Source organism: Atractosteus spatula, chromosome 5 (genome assembly GCF_055471065.1).
Source record: "Atractosteus spatula isolate fAtrSpa1 chromosome 5, fAtrSpa1.hap1, whole genome shotgun sequence".
Classification (NCBI taxonomy): domain Eukaryota; kingdom Metazoa; phylum Chordata; class Actinopteri; order Semionotiformes; family Lepisosteidae; genus Atractosteus; species Atractosteus spatula.
In genome coordinates, this window is record NC_142710.1 from 8443050 (window position 1) to 8461391 (window position 18342).

The window sequence follows — 18342 nt, forward strand, 5'->3', positions numbered from 1 at the left end:
CTGGTGTAACAAGACTGGACCTGAACCACTGGACCAGCTGTCCTCCTGGTCTAACAAGACTGGATCTGAACCACCGGGACCAGCTGTCCTCCTGTTCTAACAAGACTGGACCTGAACCACCGGACCAGCTGTCCTCCCGGTGTAACAAGACTGGACCTGAACCACTGGACCAGCTGTCCTCCTGGTCTAACAAGACTGGACCTGAACCACCGGGACCAGCTGTCCTCCTGGTCTAACAAGACTGAAAACACACCTAAAAACACACACGCCAGAAACAGAAAACTCAAAAGAACTGCTGGATTTTTTTTTCTTTTTTGATTTTATTATTTCACAAAAAAAACAGCTTTTAAAGAATAATGTTTTGTATTCACAAACAGTGTCATCTTGCCCTGCGCCCCCCCTCCCCCCCCCAAAATAATTCACAGATCAAGACCCAGTACGGCGTGGGCACGCACGTCTGAAGCCCGCGCCCACGCTCCCTGCCCACCGCGCTCTCGCCACCTTCCCCAGAACAAACAAAACGAAAAGGGAACCATTTCCGTCCTCCAAAAACAGCACAAAAGTCACAATCGGATATCGGCCTCTCCTCCTGGCGGGTCTCTCTCTCTCTCGCTCTTCTCTTCCTTTCGTCGTCTTTTCCAAACTCCAGTGTCAGCATCTCAGTCCTCCATCTTGGAACAGTGTCCTTGTACCACCCCCCTCCCCCTCCCCCCCCGTGCAACCCAGAGTGGGACGGCCCACGAGCATCTTACAGACTAGGTCCTGGGCTGTACCACCACAGAGTTGGGGGGGGGGGGGTTGGGAGAGGGAGTCCAGGTGTCGACACCTGCGAACAAGAAAGAAAAGGCTCTGGTCAAACCTGACAGGCCGACTGGTGAGTACTGGGAAAAAAAACGCTTTCCAGCAAGCGCTGCGAGCAGGACTCCGCCTGGCAAACCACAGGAATCGCTTACCTTCCCGCCCGGCACCTTATTTCCTGCGTTTCTTGCTGGGTGACCGGCTGTCTGACCTCTGACCCCTGCGGGCAGACAGGAGAGAGAGAGAGAGAGAGAGAGAGAGAGAGAGAGAGAGAGAGAGAGAGAGAGAGAGAGAGAGAGGTCAGGGTTCATCCTGCAGGCGCGCACGCAACAGGATAGCCCCGGCGCATCGACAAGCACACACTGGGGCCCGGACTCTGTCCCGCCAAGCCCGGGCTGCTTCTGTGCCGCCCCCCCGGCATGACGGGAGAAGATCCGCTTGTCCGGGCGGCCGCCCCTCACACCGAGCGAGGGGTACGCTCTCCCCTACCGCCACCCCCCCAGCGCTAAAGGAAGGGCGCAGCTGCGGGGTGTACAGGGGCCTATGATACCGATCACCCCCCCCCACCAGGCCAGGGGCCACAAAGGCACGTTTCTCCCACCCTGCCGGAACGAAGCGACCCCAGACGGCTCCGAGTTATCACATCCGACTGATCCGGACGCACGCAGAAACAACCCATCGCCCATCGCCGGGCAGAGCCAGGAGGCCCCGAGCGGGCCCGGCCACAGTCCAGCGCCGGCGAGAGCGTGTTTGCGTTTCCCCCGAGGGCCCCCTGCGGGACCGGGTCGGGTCGGGTCGGGCCCGGCCGCTCACCTGTGAGGCGGGGGTGAGGACGGCGCCGGCCTGCGCTGTCGGAGCGGCGGGGAGTAGCTGGGGGAGCGGGAGTCTCGCAGAGAATCGGCCGGCTCCCTGGGCCGGGGAGGACTGGGAGAGAGAGAGGGAGGAGAGAGAGGGAGAGAACCACCGTGAACATACGTGCACACACACAAGAAACAGCGCCACGTAGGGCCTCAAATCGATATTGCGATAATTTCCCACATTTACCCCGATAACGATAAATTATCATGTTTTTGAAACCCTTGAAATGATATGATGACATGACATGCTGGAAGATCCCGTTTTAAATATGCGAAACTATGAAACTTAGTAAATGTCAGGCACCACAGTTCGAGAAAAATATTTTCTCGAGGGCACAACGCATCTCTTGTCAGGGGCTTGAACAAGTCTTTTGAAACCTCTGTGCTCCACGGTAGCTCTGGGAACCATGTCGTTCGCTGTGTAGTGTGTAATGGCGTTCGTTATTTCGTTACGCCTGCGTGAATCTTTTGCGTATTGAGTGGCATGAGTAAATGCTTGTGTTAAGAGACAGCTTTTTGGGGGAATCCCTTCGGCCACGGGTGCGTTTGTCAGTCTCTCTCGTTTTTTGGCCATGCAGTCTTCGTATTCCACGACATGGTTGTGTTTCAAGCAATGAAACAAGGTGCTCGTGTTACTTGTGGGCGCAGAAACGGTTTTCCCGACAGAGTTTACATCTGACCTCTCTTTGTTCGGTATCCGGTTTGCTGAAGCCAACACACGACCAAACGATCGACACTGCATCTTTTTGAGCTACCAGCTCGTCCTCCTTTGTGCTCGAGTCTTCCCTGCCTGATGGGGGTTCAGCACGAGCGCTTGTGTTGTCTCACGCCCGGCACGCCTCTTTGTGTTTTGAACGAAGAATGCAGGTTGGACGAGGCAGAAGCACGTGACTGGATATGACGACTGGGTGTTGTCGTTTTTTTTTTAAGGGGATGGCTCATGAAAAACGCACAGTGGGGAAAGCTTTAACCGAACATCCTGACATAAGCAAAATAAGGCCGCCGAGAGATTCTTAACGTCGGTATCGATACATTTTTTATATATATCGCCCAGCCCTAGCGCCAGGCCAGCGAGAAGACGGCGGAGCTGGTCTGAGGGCACTTGGACGTTCTCTCTCCAAATGATACCGACAGGAAACCCTCTCTTTTAACAGGCTTCGGGTTGCACGAACGAAAACCCACTGAAGAGGGATTCTGTCTGTGAAACCCAACACCGGACTCTCCCCTCGGTAAGGACGGAAAGCACAGACAATAAAAAGCAGAAAGAACTACTACATGGGACTAAAAAAATCAAGAATATCAATTGATCAAAATCAAGATATCAATATCAGGCTAGTACAAGGTCAATTGCTTACGATGGGTGGAGTTTGTGCTTTGGATGTTGAAGCAAATTTTATACGGATATTAATGATACATGCAATAAAGAGCTTGTATATTTCAAGAAACCGCCACAGGAACAAAGTTTCGCTCACCGTGTGTTGACTACAAGTATTTTTTGTCATAATTCAAAAGATGCAAAAAGTGATATAGAGTACACATTTTCTCAAATGACAGTGCTCTTGGGCAGAAACACTACTGTCAGTGTTCAACACTGGCAGTCACAGACACCCCCCACAATATGCCTGTTAAACCAAAGGTGTGCCTTCATTAGGCGTCTGTTAATGAGCTGCTCCTTCTCTAACGACCGGTGCTCATTACCGCTTTGCAGAGTCTGCAGCGGGAGAGTCCTCGCTCCCGGAGGAGGAGGAGTCGGAGGAGGAAGAGGAGGAGTCGGAGGAGGAAGAGGAGGAGCCCGAGGCCTTCCCTGCCTTCTTCTGGTTGTCCGCTTCGCCCTCGGACCTGAGGGGGGAGGGCAGAAGTGAGACGGCAGGTATTTTCACCAGCCTTACATTGTATTTTACAACACCGGGCGAGGGTCCTGAATAACCACACATCGAGCAGAGTTTCCTGCAATATAAATTCAATCGGTTTTCAAGCTGGTAATACTTTGAATTACGCCCAGAACTGTAGAAAAAAGAAATAGTGAAACTGACTACACAGCAGAGAGGAACCAGAGATTGAGAGAGAGAGAAACGGAAAGGACAAATTTCTCACCCTCTTTTGTCCTCTGTCTCGGAGTCAGAGCTGTCGGAGGAAGAAGAGGAGGAGGAGGAGGAGGATGACGAGGAGGAAGATGACGAAGATGATGAACTGTCCTGCCCTTTCCTGTCATTAGGTTTTTCCGACTGGCTGTCTTCGCTGCCAGGTCCCTCCTTCTCTCTCCTCCCGTTGGCCTGTTCCTCTGGCCCATTCAATGATTGGCTCACAGAACCCGGAGAATTTGGTCCTGATTGGTCAGCGGCAGAGGCAGGGGCCGGCTTGACGACAAACCCAGAAGGTGATTGGCTGGCTTCTCCTGCCCCTCTGGGAGATGACCTTTCCAATTGGCTGTCGCGGGGCTCCTGGGCTGGCGACCTGGACCGCGATTGGTGGCAGCTGGGATCCACAGCCGGGGAGCAGGAACGCCTCCGGCTGGGGGCCGGAAGTTTCCCGGGCGATAACTCACCAGGACCCGCACGCGACTGGGTGCTTGGAGAAGCGGGGTACACTCTAACCCCTGGGGAGGAGGGAGAGGGGGTACGCGACTGATGAATGGACGCCCCTCTTTCCTTGCTCTCCTCCCGCTGTGGCTCTCCGAAAGACTGAGAGGGATCCTTCAGTGCCTCCTCCCCCCCTCTCTCTCCCTCTTCCTCCATAAGGGGGCAGGGAGAGGAGACGTCCTGCTCTCTACCCTCCTCCCTCTCTCTGTCCTTGTCGGGCGCATGCTCTCTCTCTGCTGGGCTCAGTCTGTCCTGCTCTTCCCTCTGGGTGTCCACCTTGATGTCACTTCCCCGCTCGCTCCCCTCCTCGCTCCCTTGCGCCGGCCCTCTGTCCGACACCTCCCTCTCCCCGTCGCTCCCTCTGCCCCCATGTCCGTTCGCTTCCGTCGCCTGGGCCCCGGTACGGGGAGGACTGGGGGGCTGAGAATTGGGGGAGGAGGAGGAGGAGGAAGAGGAGGAGCTGGACGAAGACGAAGAGGAGGAGGACGACGTCGAAGACGAGGAAGCAGAACGGGCACGGCGCTCGGGGGCTCTGGGGGGAGACTTTGGACGGCGCTCCCTCTCCCTCTCCCTCTCTCTTTCGCGGTTCCTCTCCCGCTCTCGCGCCCGCTCCCGGGACAGGGAGCGACTGCTTCTCCTTCTCCTGAAGGGAGAGGGGGAACGGCGGCGGGAGGGTGAGAGACGGTACCTGGAGAGACGAAGAGAGAGTGAGAGAAGGGTTGAAACTACCTTCCTGTTTCACTACTAAAGATTCATTACAAGGCCCTGACAGAGCTCCCCAGTCCTGGAGTTTCCCACTTTACAGACTGCTTCCCCCTTACCCGAGTCTCCGTTCTAATGTATACTTGAAAACATTAAAAACAACAAGGGCTATGTTAGTACCAATATGCACCCGTTGCATTTTTGATCAACCAATTCATGCATTCCTCTCCTAACACCCAGGTTGCGCTCTGAGACATACGGGCTCAAAAGGTCATATACAGTTTATGATATACAAGATAAAAGTTCTCTCTGTGTTAATGAGGTGTCCAATACTGATAGTACCGCAGCTCTTTCCCGACGCTGCTGGACGCAGGTGCTTAAAGAAAAACAGAAGATGAGGCGGCTGCTCTGGTCGGGACAAAAACCTTTTGGACACTCGGGACACCAGGAGCTGAGCTTGTCTTGGCTAGTCTGCCTCACTGACAGACAGGCTGACAGTGGACAGCCTGACCGACAAACAAACGGCTAAGACGCAGACGTTAACGGGACCTTGCACACAATCGGGAAAGCCTCTTGCACCCTCTCACCTGTAGGGGGGGCTGCGTGGACGGCGGGAGCGAGATCTGCTCCTGGTCCGAGATCTGGAGCGGGTCCTCCTTCGCCTGCGCCTATCCCAGTCCCTGTCCCTCTCTCTGTCCCTGTCCCGTCGGGATACAACCGGAGAGCTCCTCCGGTCCCTATCCCTCTGTCTCTCCCTCTCCCGCTCCCTGTCTCTTTCCCTATCTCTTTCTCTGTCCCTGTCTCTCTCCCTATCCCGTTCCCTGTCCCTTTCCTTCTCCCGATTCCGTTCTCTGTCCCTCTCCTTCTCCCGATCCCGTTGCCTGTCCCTCTCCCGCTCACGATCCCTCTCCCGCTCCCTATCCCTATCCCGCCCCCTGTCCCTGTCCCTATCCCGCTCCCTGTCCCTGTCCCTATCCCGCTCCCTGTCCCTGTCTCGGCGTGACTGGGAGACTGGCAAGCGCTGGGGGGAAGGAGAGCGAGGCAGGGAGGGCTTTCTGGTAACTCGGCTGGTACTGGGAGAAGGAGATAGCTTTCTGGTAATGGGGGGATTCTGGTACTGCAGTGGAGGAGTGAGGGGCCGGTCCTGCGCAGCAGGAGAGGGAGACGAAGAGGAGGAGGAGGAAGAGGAGGAGGACGAGGAGGAGCGGCGAGACGGTGAACTGGGCCCCCCGGCGTGGCTCTTTGCCCCCCTTCCGGGCCTCTGGGGCGACGGCGACTCCCTTTCACTCCTCGTCACCGAAGAATGGGACGGCGCACTCCCCCCCTCCCTCTCCTGTTCCACGGGCGTCTGCCGCTCCCGCCGCATCTCTCTCGGGGAGGAGGGGGTTCGACTCCGTCTCGGGGGAGAGGGTGTTCGTCTCTCTCTCTCTGTGGGGGAGTACGTCTCCTTCCCGCTGCCTGCTGCCTCCGGGGACTCGCTCCTCTCTTTAGAAGGGCACCTCTCCTTTCCAGCGTCCATCCCAGACTGGTTCCAACGGCACTCTCCTCTCTCCATCTCCCCGGAGGTCTTGGGAACATCCCACTCTCTCAGGGGAGAGGGGGATGACACCCCCCTCTCGGGATCTGTTGGAGAATATCTCTCTGCACCCCTTCCTGATGTTTCTCTCTTCTCTTTCTCCCTCTCACTTGGAGAGTACTTCTCGCTGCCTCTCTCGGCCCGCGGTGGGGTCTCCCTCTCTCTCCTTATCGCTGAAGAACGTGAGCTTGCTCTCTCTTCTCTCGGGGGAGTGAGGGAGGGCGTTCCTCTCTCTCTTCCTGAAGGGGTGTACCTCTCTTTCCCTCGGTCCGAACCCATCTTCCCCACCTCTCTCCCTCGATCCGATCCTGGTGTCTGGTCCCGGCGTTCACCCTCTCGCACTCTCCCCACAGCTTTCGGAGTCAGTCTCCTCTCCCTTGAAGGGGAGGGGGATGGGGTCTCCCGCTCTCTGTCTGTGGGGGAGTACCTCTCTTTCCCTCTCTCTCTTCCTCGAGTCTCCCTCTGCCTCGGAGGAGAGGGGGTCTCTCGCTTCCTATCTGTTGGGGAATATCTCTCTTTCCCTCTCTCTCTTCCCAAAGTCTCCCCCTCCCTCGGAGGGGATGGGGATGGAGTCTCCTGCTCCCTATCCGTTGGCGAGTACCTCTCTTTCCCCAAAGTCTCCCTCGGAGAAGATGGGGATGGAGTCTCCCGCTCCCTCTCTGTTGGGGAGTATCTCTCTTTCCCCCTCTCTCTTCCCAGAGTCTCCCTCTCCCTTGGAGGAGATGGGGATGGAGTCTCCCGCCCCCTATCTGTTGGGGAGTACCTCTCTTTCCCTCTCTGTCTTCCAGGAATCTCCCTCTCCTTGTGACTTGGGGGAGAGGGTGACCGCGTGGTTCTTTCTCTCCAGACAGGCGAGTACCTTTCCCTGCCTCTCTCTCTCCCCCTCTCCACCTCTCGGGGCGTTTCGGAAGTCTTGTCCCAGCGGCTGCTCTTGGAAGGACGATCCGATTCTCTCCTCTCTCTCAGAGAAGTCAAAGGTGATTCTCCCTCCGTCAGCGAGTATCTCTCCCTCTCTCGCTCGATCTCTGGTTTCTGTCCAGTACTCTGGTCCCAGTGTCCCGCCTCCCTTGGGACATCTCTCTTTGCCCTTCCGGCCATGTCTCTCTCATCATATCGCTGGATGGCCGCCTCCCTCTCCCCCGAGGAGTCTCCCTCGTTCCATCTCTCTGCCCTTGCTGGTGACTCCTTTTCTCTCTCCCTCCTAAAGGCTGAAGGATAAGATGCCTCTCTCTTCTCCTCCTCCTCCTCTTGCGGAGAGGGCGTCAGTCGACGTCTTGTATCCGGAGAGCTGGGCCTCTCCCTTCTACGCCCAGGAGAGTCTCGCTCTCCGCATGGTCTGTCCCACAGCTGGGAAGAAGGCGGGAGCGGGGGTGGAGCAGAGGTTGCCGAGAGAGCCGATGGGCGTTCCTCCCCAGACTCCTTCCGTCGACTCTTCTTCGTCTTGTCCTCCGGCTTTTTCTCGCTTCCTGCCTTGCGTTTCCCATCTTCCTCCTCGTCAGAGGAGGAGGAGGAAGACGACGAGGACGACGATGAGGAGGAGGAGGAAGACGACGAGGACGACGAAGAGGAGGAGGAAGACGATGACGAAGTTGATCCAGAGCCGCTGCTGCTGCTGCTGCTGCTGGTGCTGCTGCTGCTGCTGGAATCGCTGCTATGATCTCGGGCATTCTTTCCCCGGGTCGCAGCTCGGTCTCCCTTCTCCTTCGTCTTCTCCATCGCCACACCCTTCCCACTCTCTTTCTTCCTCTCTCTCGGCACGTGGCTCTTCTCCTTGGCCTCCGCTCTGCCCCCGTGCCTCTCGTCCTGTTCTTCGGAAGTCTTGCTCAGCCGAGTCCTCTTGCTCTCTCGTTCTCTCTCCACTCCTCTCTCTTGTTCTTGCTCTCTGTCCCGCTGTTTCACTTCTCTCTCCCGTTCTCTTTCCAGGTCTCTCTGCCTCTCCCTCTCCAGTTCTCTCTCCTTCTCCCTCTCCAGTTCTCTCTGCCTCTCCTTCTCCTTCTCCCGTTCTCTCTCCAGTTCTCTCTGCCTCTCCTTCTCCTTCTCCCGTTCTCTCTCCAGTTCTCTCTGCCTCTCCTTCTCCCGTTCTCTCTCCAGTTCTCTCTGCCTCTCCTTCTCCCATTCTCTCTCCAGTTCTCTCTGCCTCTCCTTCTCCCTCTCCCGGTCTCTCTCTAAGTCCCTCTGCCTCTCTTTCTCCCGGTTCCTGTCTCTCTCCTGCTCTCGGTCTCTCTCCCGCTCTCGTTCTTTGCCCCTTCCGTTGGTGAGGGGCGAGCGGCGGGGGGAAGGGGAGGCCTCTGCCGACGAGTGCCTGTCGTTTGCCCGCCGCTCTCTCTCTCTGTCCCTTCTCTGCCGGGGCGAGTCCTCCTTCTCGCGCTCCCTCCCCCGGTCTGCCCGCCTGTCCCTCTCTCGGCTCGATCGGTCGCGAGGGGACTCCTCCCTCTCCCTGCTGCGCTGGCGCCGCTCCCGATCCGGGGAGGGAGAGGCGGAGGAGGAGGAGTCATGCCGCCTCCCCCTCTCGTTCCTCTTTCCCTGGTCTCTCTCTCGGTCTCTCTCCCGCTCCCTGTCCCTGTCCCTGCGCCGGTCTCCTCGATCGGGCGGAGTGGAGCGTCTCGGGGATCTCTGCAAAGAAAAAAACAACAACGTCGGGCTTAAAAAGAAGAAGACGCTGATTAACTGTACACTACTCAACTAAGTTAAGCTTTTTTTACTTTTGCAGGTTGAATTTAGGTTTAGCAAATGGGCCAACCCAATTTCTCGCCTAAACCAGGACGACAGCATTTGGGAAGTCATTTACGCCGAACCACCTCTTGCCCTCTTACCTCTCTGACCTGTGACCTCTGTGGGCTCCCAGCCTCTTGGCCCCTCCCTTTCCTGCCTTCGGGGGACCGCCCTCTTCCATCATCGGCTCGTCTGGCGGGTTGAGCTGGCCGCACCTCTCGGAGCGGAGCAGGGGATTGGCTGGAAGAAGAGGCAGGTTAAACTCTCCCGAAGCAAGAGAGAGAATGAGCCGCACAGACGCACACGAACGAAGAGAGATGACGGCGAATGAGAGGGAGGCTTGCACCTGGGGGAGGAGTCTGAAGAGGAGGAGCGGCTTCTCCTTCTCTGATGTTTCTTTGGGGGAGGGGTCCCACTGTCAGACCTGTAGAAATGGGAGGAGCCACACAGGTCTTTAACAATTAATCCTAATCCCAGCAGATAAGCGTTTAGTTCCTGTTGCTGCAGGAGACCGTGTGCCGCCGCCACCACTACGCACAACCCAATACAATCGGGGTGCAGCTGGCATTATTTGCTGTCGGGGTACCCTTCCGTGCATTCACTCAGTGAGAACCCACTGGCACTGAGGGGTTCCCAGTGTCTGTCTCGCAAACCACCTCTTAGTAGGAGATTCATCCTTGTAAGGACCTCAGATTTAAATTGGAATGCATCACCAGTATTAAGTCAGGCTACTTATTACTCAGGAAGACTTTAAGGGGGAGATTCACTGCAGTTACTTAGGACGCCCAGAGGACTGCCTCAACACCCCAGGTGTGGGGTTGCAATACATCACAGCACAGTGCAGCAAAGGTTTGAGATGAGTTTCAATCCAGTACACAATCCAGAGAACAAACAGGGCCCCGTACAAAAAAGGCATCTTCCTGTAATTCTCTGCACCCCAGTAATTGCGGGGGAAAAAGGTTTATTTTTCACTTTAGACCATCTCCGAGCTACCACACAAAATGGTGTTCAGTAGAGGTTATTGTATAATTGGTCAAAAATTACATATGGTCCATATGTAACAAAACAGAAGGTTTTGGCATCGGTTATCCCCTTCTTCAGTCACGCTGAAACGTCACCTAGAGCAGATGTCTGTCTCCCTGCTTCAGCATGCAAAGATCGAACACTTTTCACCCACACAGACCGAATCCCGGACCTCCTACTCTTGCGGCGGCAGCGAAGATGAAGGCAGCGTACTCACCTCTTCCTCTTCTCCTTGGACCTCGGCCTGTCGGAGGCACTGGGAGAGCTGCGGAGAGGCGCCAAACAGCACGTCAATGAGAAATCGCACCCTCGCCATGTTTGAATTTTCACGCGGAAAGGACAAAAGACGAGGAGGAGCGCGCGCCATTATTTTAAAAGCCAGTGCATGCAAATAAGAGGTTTCTAACCCTGGTCCTAGAGAACCCCAGTCTAGTTTATTATATAACATCCTTCATCTCCAGTTATTTAAGAATTATGACACTTGTTTAATCAATTAAGGAATAGTATATTAATGAAGAACACTGTTCAAAATGCCCTCTACAAGACTTAATATTTATATTAACATATAATAACATATTTGTATTCTCTCGAATTGACTACTGCAATGCTCTACTCCCTGGGGTATCTAAATCTACTCTGAACAAGCTGCAGTATGTCCAGAATTCAGCAGCCAGAATCCTGACCAGGTCTAGTGCAAGTGTTCACATTACTCCTATCCTGGAGTCCTTGCACTGGCTTCCGGTCAAATTCCGCGTAGACTTTAAAATCCTCATGCTCACCTATAAGGCTTTACATGGCTTGGCACCTCAATACCTGTCTGAACTTTTATCGCCCTACTCCCCACCTCGCAACCTCCGCTCTTCAAATTCTGCCCTCCTTACTGTCCCCCAAGCCCGTCTACATTGTATGGGCGACAGGGCCTTCTCCTGCTATGCCCCCAAGCTATGGAACTTTTTGCCCAAGGATATTAGAGAGTCACCTTCTCTAAACTCCTTCAAATCCAGACTCAAAACCTTCTTCTTCAGAAAAGCCTTTACTTAACTGGTTCCATTCTTCACCCCTCTGCTCTTCTTAATACCACCTTCCACAGTCTCCTCTATTGTTATTGTTGTATTGTTGTAATTATAATTGTCTCCTATCTTGTGAAATCTTCTTATTTATTGTTGTAGTCTTCTTATTTATTGTTATTGTCATCCTGTAAAGCGCTTTGAGAAGCCACCTTTAAAGGCGCTATATAAAATAAAGTTTATTATTATTATTAATGGAACAGACCTTGTTTTCGAGCAATTAAAGTTAAACTCCAGGCCTTAAAAAAACTACTGACTTAAAAGCTGTCTATAAAAAAGTTTTAGGATACAGGCTGGAGACCCCTGCTGTAAAGTATTCAGACCAAATGTAAAATAGACTAGATAAGGAACGAGAACTGTCAACCCATTTCTCCATTAAACCTGGACTGTAACTGACACACCGAGAGAAACAGGACAGTCTGAAGAAGACTTGGAGAAAGAGAGAGGAACAGAGACAGTGCACTAACACTACTGCCAGCCCATTTCTCCATTAAACCTGGACTGTAACTGACGCACCGAGAGAAACAGGACAGTCTGAAGAAGACAAGGAGAAAGAGAGAGGAACAGAGACAGTGCAGTAACACTACTGCCAGCCCATTTCTCCATTAAACCTGGACTGTAACTGACGCACCGAGAGAAACAGGACAGTCTGAAGAAGACAAGGAGAAAGAGAGAGGAACAGAGACAGTGCAGTAACACTACTGCCAGCCCATTTCTCCATTAAACCTGGACTGTAACTGACGCACCGAGAGAAACAGGACAGTCTGAAGAAGACAAGGAGAAAGAGAGAGGAACAGAGACAGTGCAGTAACACTACTGCCAGCCCATTTCTCCATTAAACCTGGACTGTGACAAATTCTTATGTTTGCGTTGTGGGTCTTACCTGTGTCTGTTCTCCTTCTGTACAGAGCCCGACCTGAGAGACAGACATAGAAACAAACCCATTATTACAGAACCAATCTCAGCCCCTGCAGCCCCGACATCTCCACACCCTTGGGGCCTCACCTTCTCTTCTTCTTCTTCTTCGACCTCTTCTTCTCCCGGCGCGGGGACGGCGACCGGCTTTCTGAGCTGAAACGAGCGGGACAGCGGGCGTCAAGATGACTCCTTTCTCTCCCCTCCTCTTCCCTACCGCCTCCTCTCTCGCCCTGCACTCCCGCACCCCCTTACCTGTCTCTGTGCTTCTCCTTCTTCTTTTTCTTCTTTCTCTGCTGAGGGGGAGGGGAAGGAGACTCATCTGAAGACGCCTCAATCAGCCTGGAGAAGCAAAGAGGGAGAAAATGAGACCAGAGACACTGCACTCGTGTCCACACAGAGGGACAGGGCTCAGGACAGCCCATAGGCACACAGAGGGACAGCCCACAGGCACACAGAGGGACAAGACTCAGGACAGCCCACAGTCACACAGGGACAGGGCTCAGGACAGTCCACAGTCACACAGAGGGACAGCCCACAGTCACACAGAGGGACAGCCCACAGTCACACAGAGGGACACAGCTCAGGACAGCCCACAGGCACGCAGAGGGACAGCCCACAGGCACGCAGAGGGACAGGGCTCAGGACAGCCCATAGGCACACAGAGGGACAGCCCACAGTCACACAGAGGGACACGGCTCAGGACAGCCCACAGGCACGCAGAGGGACAGGGCTCAGGACAGCCCATAGGCACACAGAAGGACAGCCCACAGTCACACAGAAGGACAGGGCTCAGACAGCCCACAGGCACGCAAAGGGACAGCCCACAGGCACGGAGAGGGACAGGGCTCAGGACAGCCCACAGGCACGCAGAGGGACAGGGCTCAGGACAGCCCACAGGCACGCAGAGGGACAGCCCACAGTCACACAGAAGGACAGGGCTCAGGACAGCCCACAGGCACGCAGAGGGACAGCCCACAGGCACGCAGAGGGACAGGGCTCAGGACAGCCCATAGGCACACAGAAGGACAGCCCACAGTCACACAGAAGGACAGCCCACAGGCACACAGAAGGACAGCCCACAGGCACGGAGAGGGACAGGGCTCAGGACAGCCCACAGGCACGCAGAGGGACAGCCCACAGTCACACAGGACAGGGCTCAGACAGCCCACAGGCACGCAGAGGGACAGCCCACAGTCACACAGGACAGGGCTCAGACAGCCCACAGGCACGCAGAGGGACAGCCCACAGTCACGGAGAGGGACAGGGCTCAGACAGCCCACAGGCACGCAGAGGGACAGCCCACAGTCACACAGAAGGACAGGGCTCAGGACAGCCCACAGGCACGCAAAGGGACAGCCCACAGGCACGGAGAGGGACAGGGCTCAGGACAGCCCACAGGCACGCAGCGGGACAGCCCACAGGCACAGAGAGGGACAGGGCTCAGGACAGCCCACAGGCACGCAGAGGGACAGCCCACAGTCACACAGGACAGGGCTCAGACAGCCCACAGGCACGCAAAGGGACAGCCCACAGGCACGGAGAGGGACAGGGCTCAGACAGCCCACAGGCACGCAGAGGGACAGCCCACAGTCACACAGGACAGGGCTCAGACAGCCCACAGGCACGCAGAGGGACAGCCCACAGGCACACAGAAGGACAGGGCTCAGACAGCCCACAGTCACACAGGACAGGGCTCAGACAGCCCACAGGCACGCAGAGGGACAGCCCACAGGCACGGAGAGGGACAGGGCTCAGACAGCCCACAGGCACGCAGAGGGACAGCCCACAGTCACACAGGACAGGGCTCAGACAGCCCACAGGCACACAGAAGGACAGGGCTCAGACAGCCCACAGTCACACAGGACAGGGCTCAGACAGCCCACAGGCACGCAGAGGGACAGCCCACAGTCACACAGGACAGGGCTCAGACAGCCCACAGGCACGCAAAGGGACAGCCCACAGGCACGGAGAGGGACAGGGCTCAGACAGCCCACAGGCACGCAGAGGGACAGCCCACAGTCACACAGGACAGGGCTCAGACAGCCCACAGGCACGCAGAGGGACAGCCCACAGTCACACAGGACAGGGCTCAGGACAGCCCACAGGCACGCAGAGGGACAGCCCACAGTCACACAGGACAGGGCTCAGACAGCCCACAGGCACGCAGAGGGACAGCCCACAGGCACGCAGAGGGACAGCCCACAGTCACACAGGACAGGGCTCAGACAGCCCACAGGCACGCAGAGGGACAGCCCACAGGCACGCAGAGGGACAGCCCACAGTGGCGTCTCTCCCCCTCGCCCTGACTCACGTGTACTGCTTCTCCCTCTCCTGCCGCTCCTTCTCCCGGCGCTCCCTCTCCCTCTCCCTCCGCTCGGGGTGGAAGGAGGAGCCGTCCACGTAGTCCTCGCCAATGCCGAACGCCGCCCGCAAACGCTCGTTCTTCTCCTGATTGGCCGCCGCCAGCGCGTGAGTCTCCGTCACCCTGGAGAGAGACGGAGAGAGGACCATGGGAAGGGTGTTTGTGCCTGCTCTACCTACAGCTTGGTGTTTTACCTAGACCTAGACCCTCCACACCAGACAGCAGGCCCCTGCAAGTGTTTGTGCCTGCTCTACCTACAGCTTGGTGTTTTACCCTGCCCTCCACACCAGACAGCAGGCCCTTGCAGGTGTTTGTACCTGCTCTACCTACAGGTTGGTGTTTTACCCAGCCCTACACACCAGACAGTAAGGCCCCTGCAGGTGTTTGTGCCTGCTCGGCCTACAGCTTGGTGTTTTACCCTGCCCTCCACACAAGACAGCAGGTCCCTGCAGGTGTCTGTGCCTGCTCTACCTACAGCTTGGTGTTTTACCTAGACCCTCCACACCAGACAGCAGGCCCCTGCAAGTGTTTGTGCCACTTCTGCCTACAGCTCGGCATTTTACCTAGCACTCCACACCAGACAGCAGGCCCCTGCAGGTGTTTGTGCCCCTTCTGCCTAGTGCTTGGTGTTGTACTGAGGTGCCTAACTTGGTGTCACGTCAATGACTCACGTTGGCCTCTCGCTGGGCGCCTCCTTCGCCACGGGCTCCTGCTTCTCCTGCAGCATCAAGCGGAAGGTGGCGACTTTCTCGTCAATCTCCTCGACCGAGTACCTGCGGGGATCGCAAACAAAACACACTTGGGTTAGCTTATCCATCAATCAGACCGCCCGGGCAAGCAAGACAAGAACTACCAGGTCCATCTGCACCAGACACTGGCTGGACCCACAGACGGGTCACTGCCTTCCCTGCTCCTCCATCATGTCCTGCAGCTCAGCTGCTCTGAGCCTCAATCTCTCTCTCTCTCCTCCCCCCCCGGTCCCTCTCGTACCCCTGCTCCTCCATCATGTCCTGCAGCTCAGCTGCTCTGAGCCTCAATCTCTCTCTCTCTCTCCTCCCCCCCCCGGTCCCTCTCGTACCCCTGCTCCTCCATCATGTCCTGCAGCTCAGCTGCTCTGAGCCTCAATCTCTCTCTCTCTCTCTCCTCCCCCCCCGGTCCCTCTCGTACCCCTACTTCTCCATCATGTCCTGCAGCTCTGAGCCTCAATCTCTCTCTCTCTCTGCCCCCCGGTCCCTCTCGTACCCCTGCTCGTCCATCATGTCCTGCAGCTCAGCGGCTCTGAGCCTCAATCTCTCTCTCTCTCCTCCCCCCCCGGGTCCCTCTCGTACCCATGCTCCTCCATCATGTCCTGCAGCTCTGAGCCTCAATCTCTCTCTCTCTCTGCCCCCCGGTCCCTCTCGAGCCTCAATCTCTCTCTCTGTCCTCCCCCCCCCCGGTCCATCTCATACCCCTGCTCCTCCAACATGTCCTGCAGCTCAGTGGCTCTGAGCCTCAATCTCTCTCTCTGTCCCCCCGGTCCCTCTCGTACCCCTGCTCCTCCATCATGTCCTGCAGCTCAACGGCTCTGAGCCTCAATCTCTCTCTCTGCCCCCCCCGGTCCCTCTCGTACCCCTGCTCCTCCATCATGTCCTGCAGCTCGGCACACTTCAGCTCCAGCTGCCTCTTGCGCTGGTGCTCCAGGATCTCGGCGTTGGGCTGCCTGCTGAGGGCGTTCTCCCGCTCCAGCCGCTGCAGGTCGTCGGGCCCGCCGCCCTCGGTCCGCGAGCGCTTGGCCCGCACGCTGGACAGGTTCCGCTGCACATAGCCATTGGTGCCACTGCCCCGCGGGGTGGGCAGGCCAATCCCGTTATACATCCTTCCTGAGAGAGAGAGGGGTTAATACAGACACCCTGACTGGACACTCCAGTACATTAACACTGCACTGAGAGAGAGGGGTTAATACAGACACCCTGACTGACTGGACACTACAGTACATTAACACTGCACTGAGAGAGAGAGGGGTTAATACAGACACCCTGACTGGACACTCCAGTACATTAACACTGCACTGAGAGAGAGGGGTTAATACAGACACCCTGACTGACTGGACACTACAGTACATTAACACTGCACTGAGAGAGAGGGGTTAATACAGACACACTGACTGGACACTCCAGTACATTAACACTGCACTGAGAGAGAGAGGGGTTAATACAGACACACTGACTGGACACTCCAGTACATTAACACTGCACTGAGAGAGAGGGGTTAATACAGACACCCTGACTGGACACTCCAGTACATTAACACTGCACTGAGAGAGAGGAGTTAATACAGACACACTGACTGGACACTCCAGTACATTAACACTGCACTGAGAGAGAGAGGGGTTAATACAGACACACTGACTGGACACTCCAGTACATTAACACTGCACTGAGAGAGAGAGAGGGGTTAATACAGACACACTGACTGGACACTCCAGTACATTAACACTGCACTGAGAATACCAGCTGCTCAACAGGTTAATCGATACAATCAACATTTGATCATCTCAGGGATTTCGAGAGCTTCACACTGACGTCCGGCTACGCACTAAGAAACTTCCAACTTCGAGAAAGGCTTTAACAGTAACGGGCTTTTTGTGTCGGTCCGATTTCATTTCAGAAGAAAACAAAAAGTGAATTTCGCCCTGGAAGAAGCGCAACAGCTGCTATCCCGGGCGAGACGGCACTTCCTCCCAAACACTCCTCCTGTCTTTATCGCCAGTGAAGTCCCCCCGGCAGGACTCCCGACACCCGGCCTGGCGGCCTGGCTCGCACCCTTCCCGGGACGAAAACGCGCGGGGGTGAAAGAAACTCCCGTTTCTCTGTTTAATAAAGTTTTTATTTTCGTCTCCCCCTCCTCCTCCCCGCTGGGTTTCTGCTGACCTGCTGTGCCGCACAAACGCACGTCTCTGTAACTTCCCCGGACTCGGGCGAGTGAGGGAAATAAAACACCCTCCAATCCCTTCAGAGACGATGGAAAAGCTCTCCCAGTCTCTCTCTCTCTCTCTTCCCCCCCCCCTCGGCTTCCTCTCGACACCAGCTCCCCCCCCCACACACACACAAACCCGGACGCAAAGGCCTCCCCAATCCCCGGTCTCGCAGTGCGGCCTTCGGCCGGGCATGCACGCCTGGCCGCGGGGACACGCTCCGCGCTCGACCGCCCTCACCTCCCCGCCACCCCCTGGGCCCCACTCTCTCTCTTCTCTCGTGGACTTACCTTCACCTCCGCCTTTCCTCTCCCGGAGAGAAAGGGAGGATTGTTTTTAAAAAACGAAAGGATATCGAACCTCCTCAGGACGAAGGGAGCAATCGCCTCTGAATATGACAATAATTAATTACAGAAAACACGATCACGTCCACGACACGGAGATCGGAGTTTCTACCAGTGCGTCAGACAGCGCTTACGCCGTACCCACACTGCACCGCGGGGGGAGGACTACAACTCCCATAAGTCCCAGCGAAGGCCGCGACGAATCCGGTTTCCCCGTTAGCGTATTGTGATTAATCGTGACGTCAAAGAACAGAGACGGAAGTGGTAGTGGCGTACTTTTTTTAAATGTACAGAAACAGACAATCCGGCAAACGAGGTTATACACATACACGTGTGGCATCATGACAGAACAAAGACAATTAAAAAATGAATGAAACAGAACAGCAAATCAGAACCTTATCAACAGTACGAGGGGTGTGTGTTGTGTTAGGGGTAATTATATAAATAATAA

General features: G+C 55.9%; 1 protein-coding gene across 2 annotated transcripts; it reads right to left on the reverse strand.

Annotated features, from left to right (window-relative positions):
• Positions 1–300: 300 nt before the first annotated feature.
• Positions 301–18060, reverse strand: srrm2 (serine/arginine repetitive matrix 2). Of its 2 annotated transcripts, XM_088915890.1 has the most exons (16): positions 17838–18060; positions 16204–16453; positions 15266–15367; positions 14544–14717; positions 12485–12571; positions 12320–12385; positions 12198–12230; positions 10465–10512; positions 9571–9648; positions 9326–9464; positions 5524–9125; positions 3750–4922; positions 3354–3494; positions 1612–1722; positions 954–1018; positions 301–826 (listed from the first exon to the last, which is right to left on the reverse strand). In XM_088915890.1, exons 2-15 carry the CDS (start codon positions 16446–16448, stop codon positions 970–972), a joined length of 6048 nt encoding a protein of 2015 aa, XP_088772016.1. In that variant the 5' UTR covers positions 16449–16453; positions 17838–18060; the 3' UTR covers positions 301–826; positions 954–969. The 2 variants fall into 2 exon arrangements, with proteins under 2 accessions (XP_088772016.1, XP_088772017.1); XM_088915891.1 differs by lacking the exons at positions 16204–16453; positions 17838–18060 and adding an exon at positions 15585–15609.
• Positions 18061–18342: the final 282 nt, after the last annotated feature.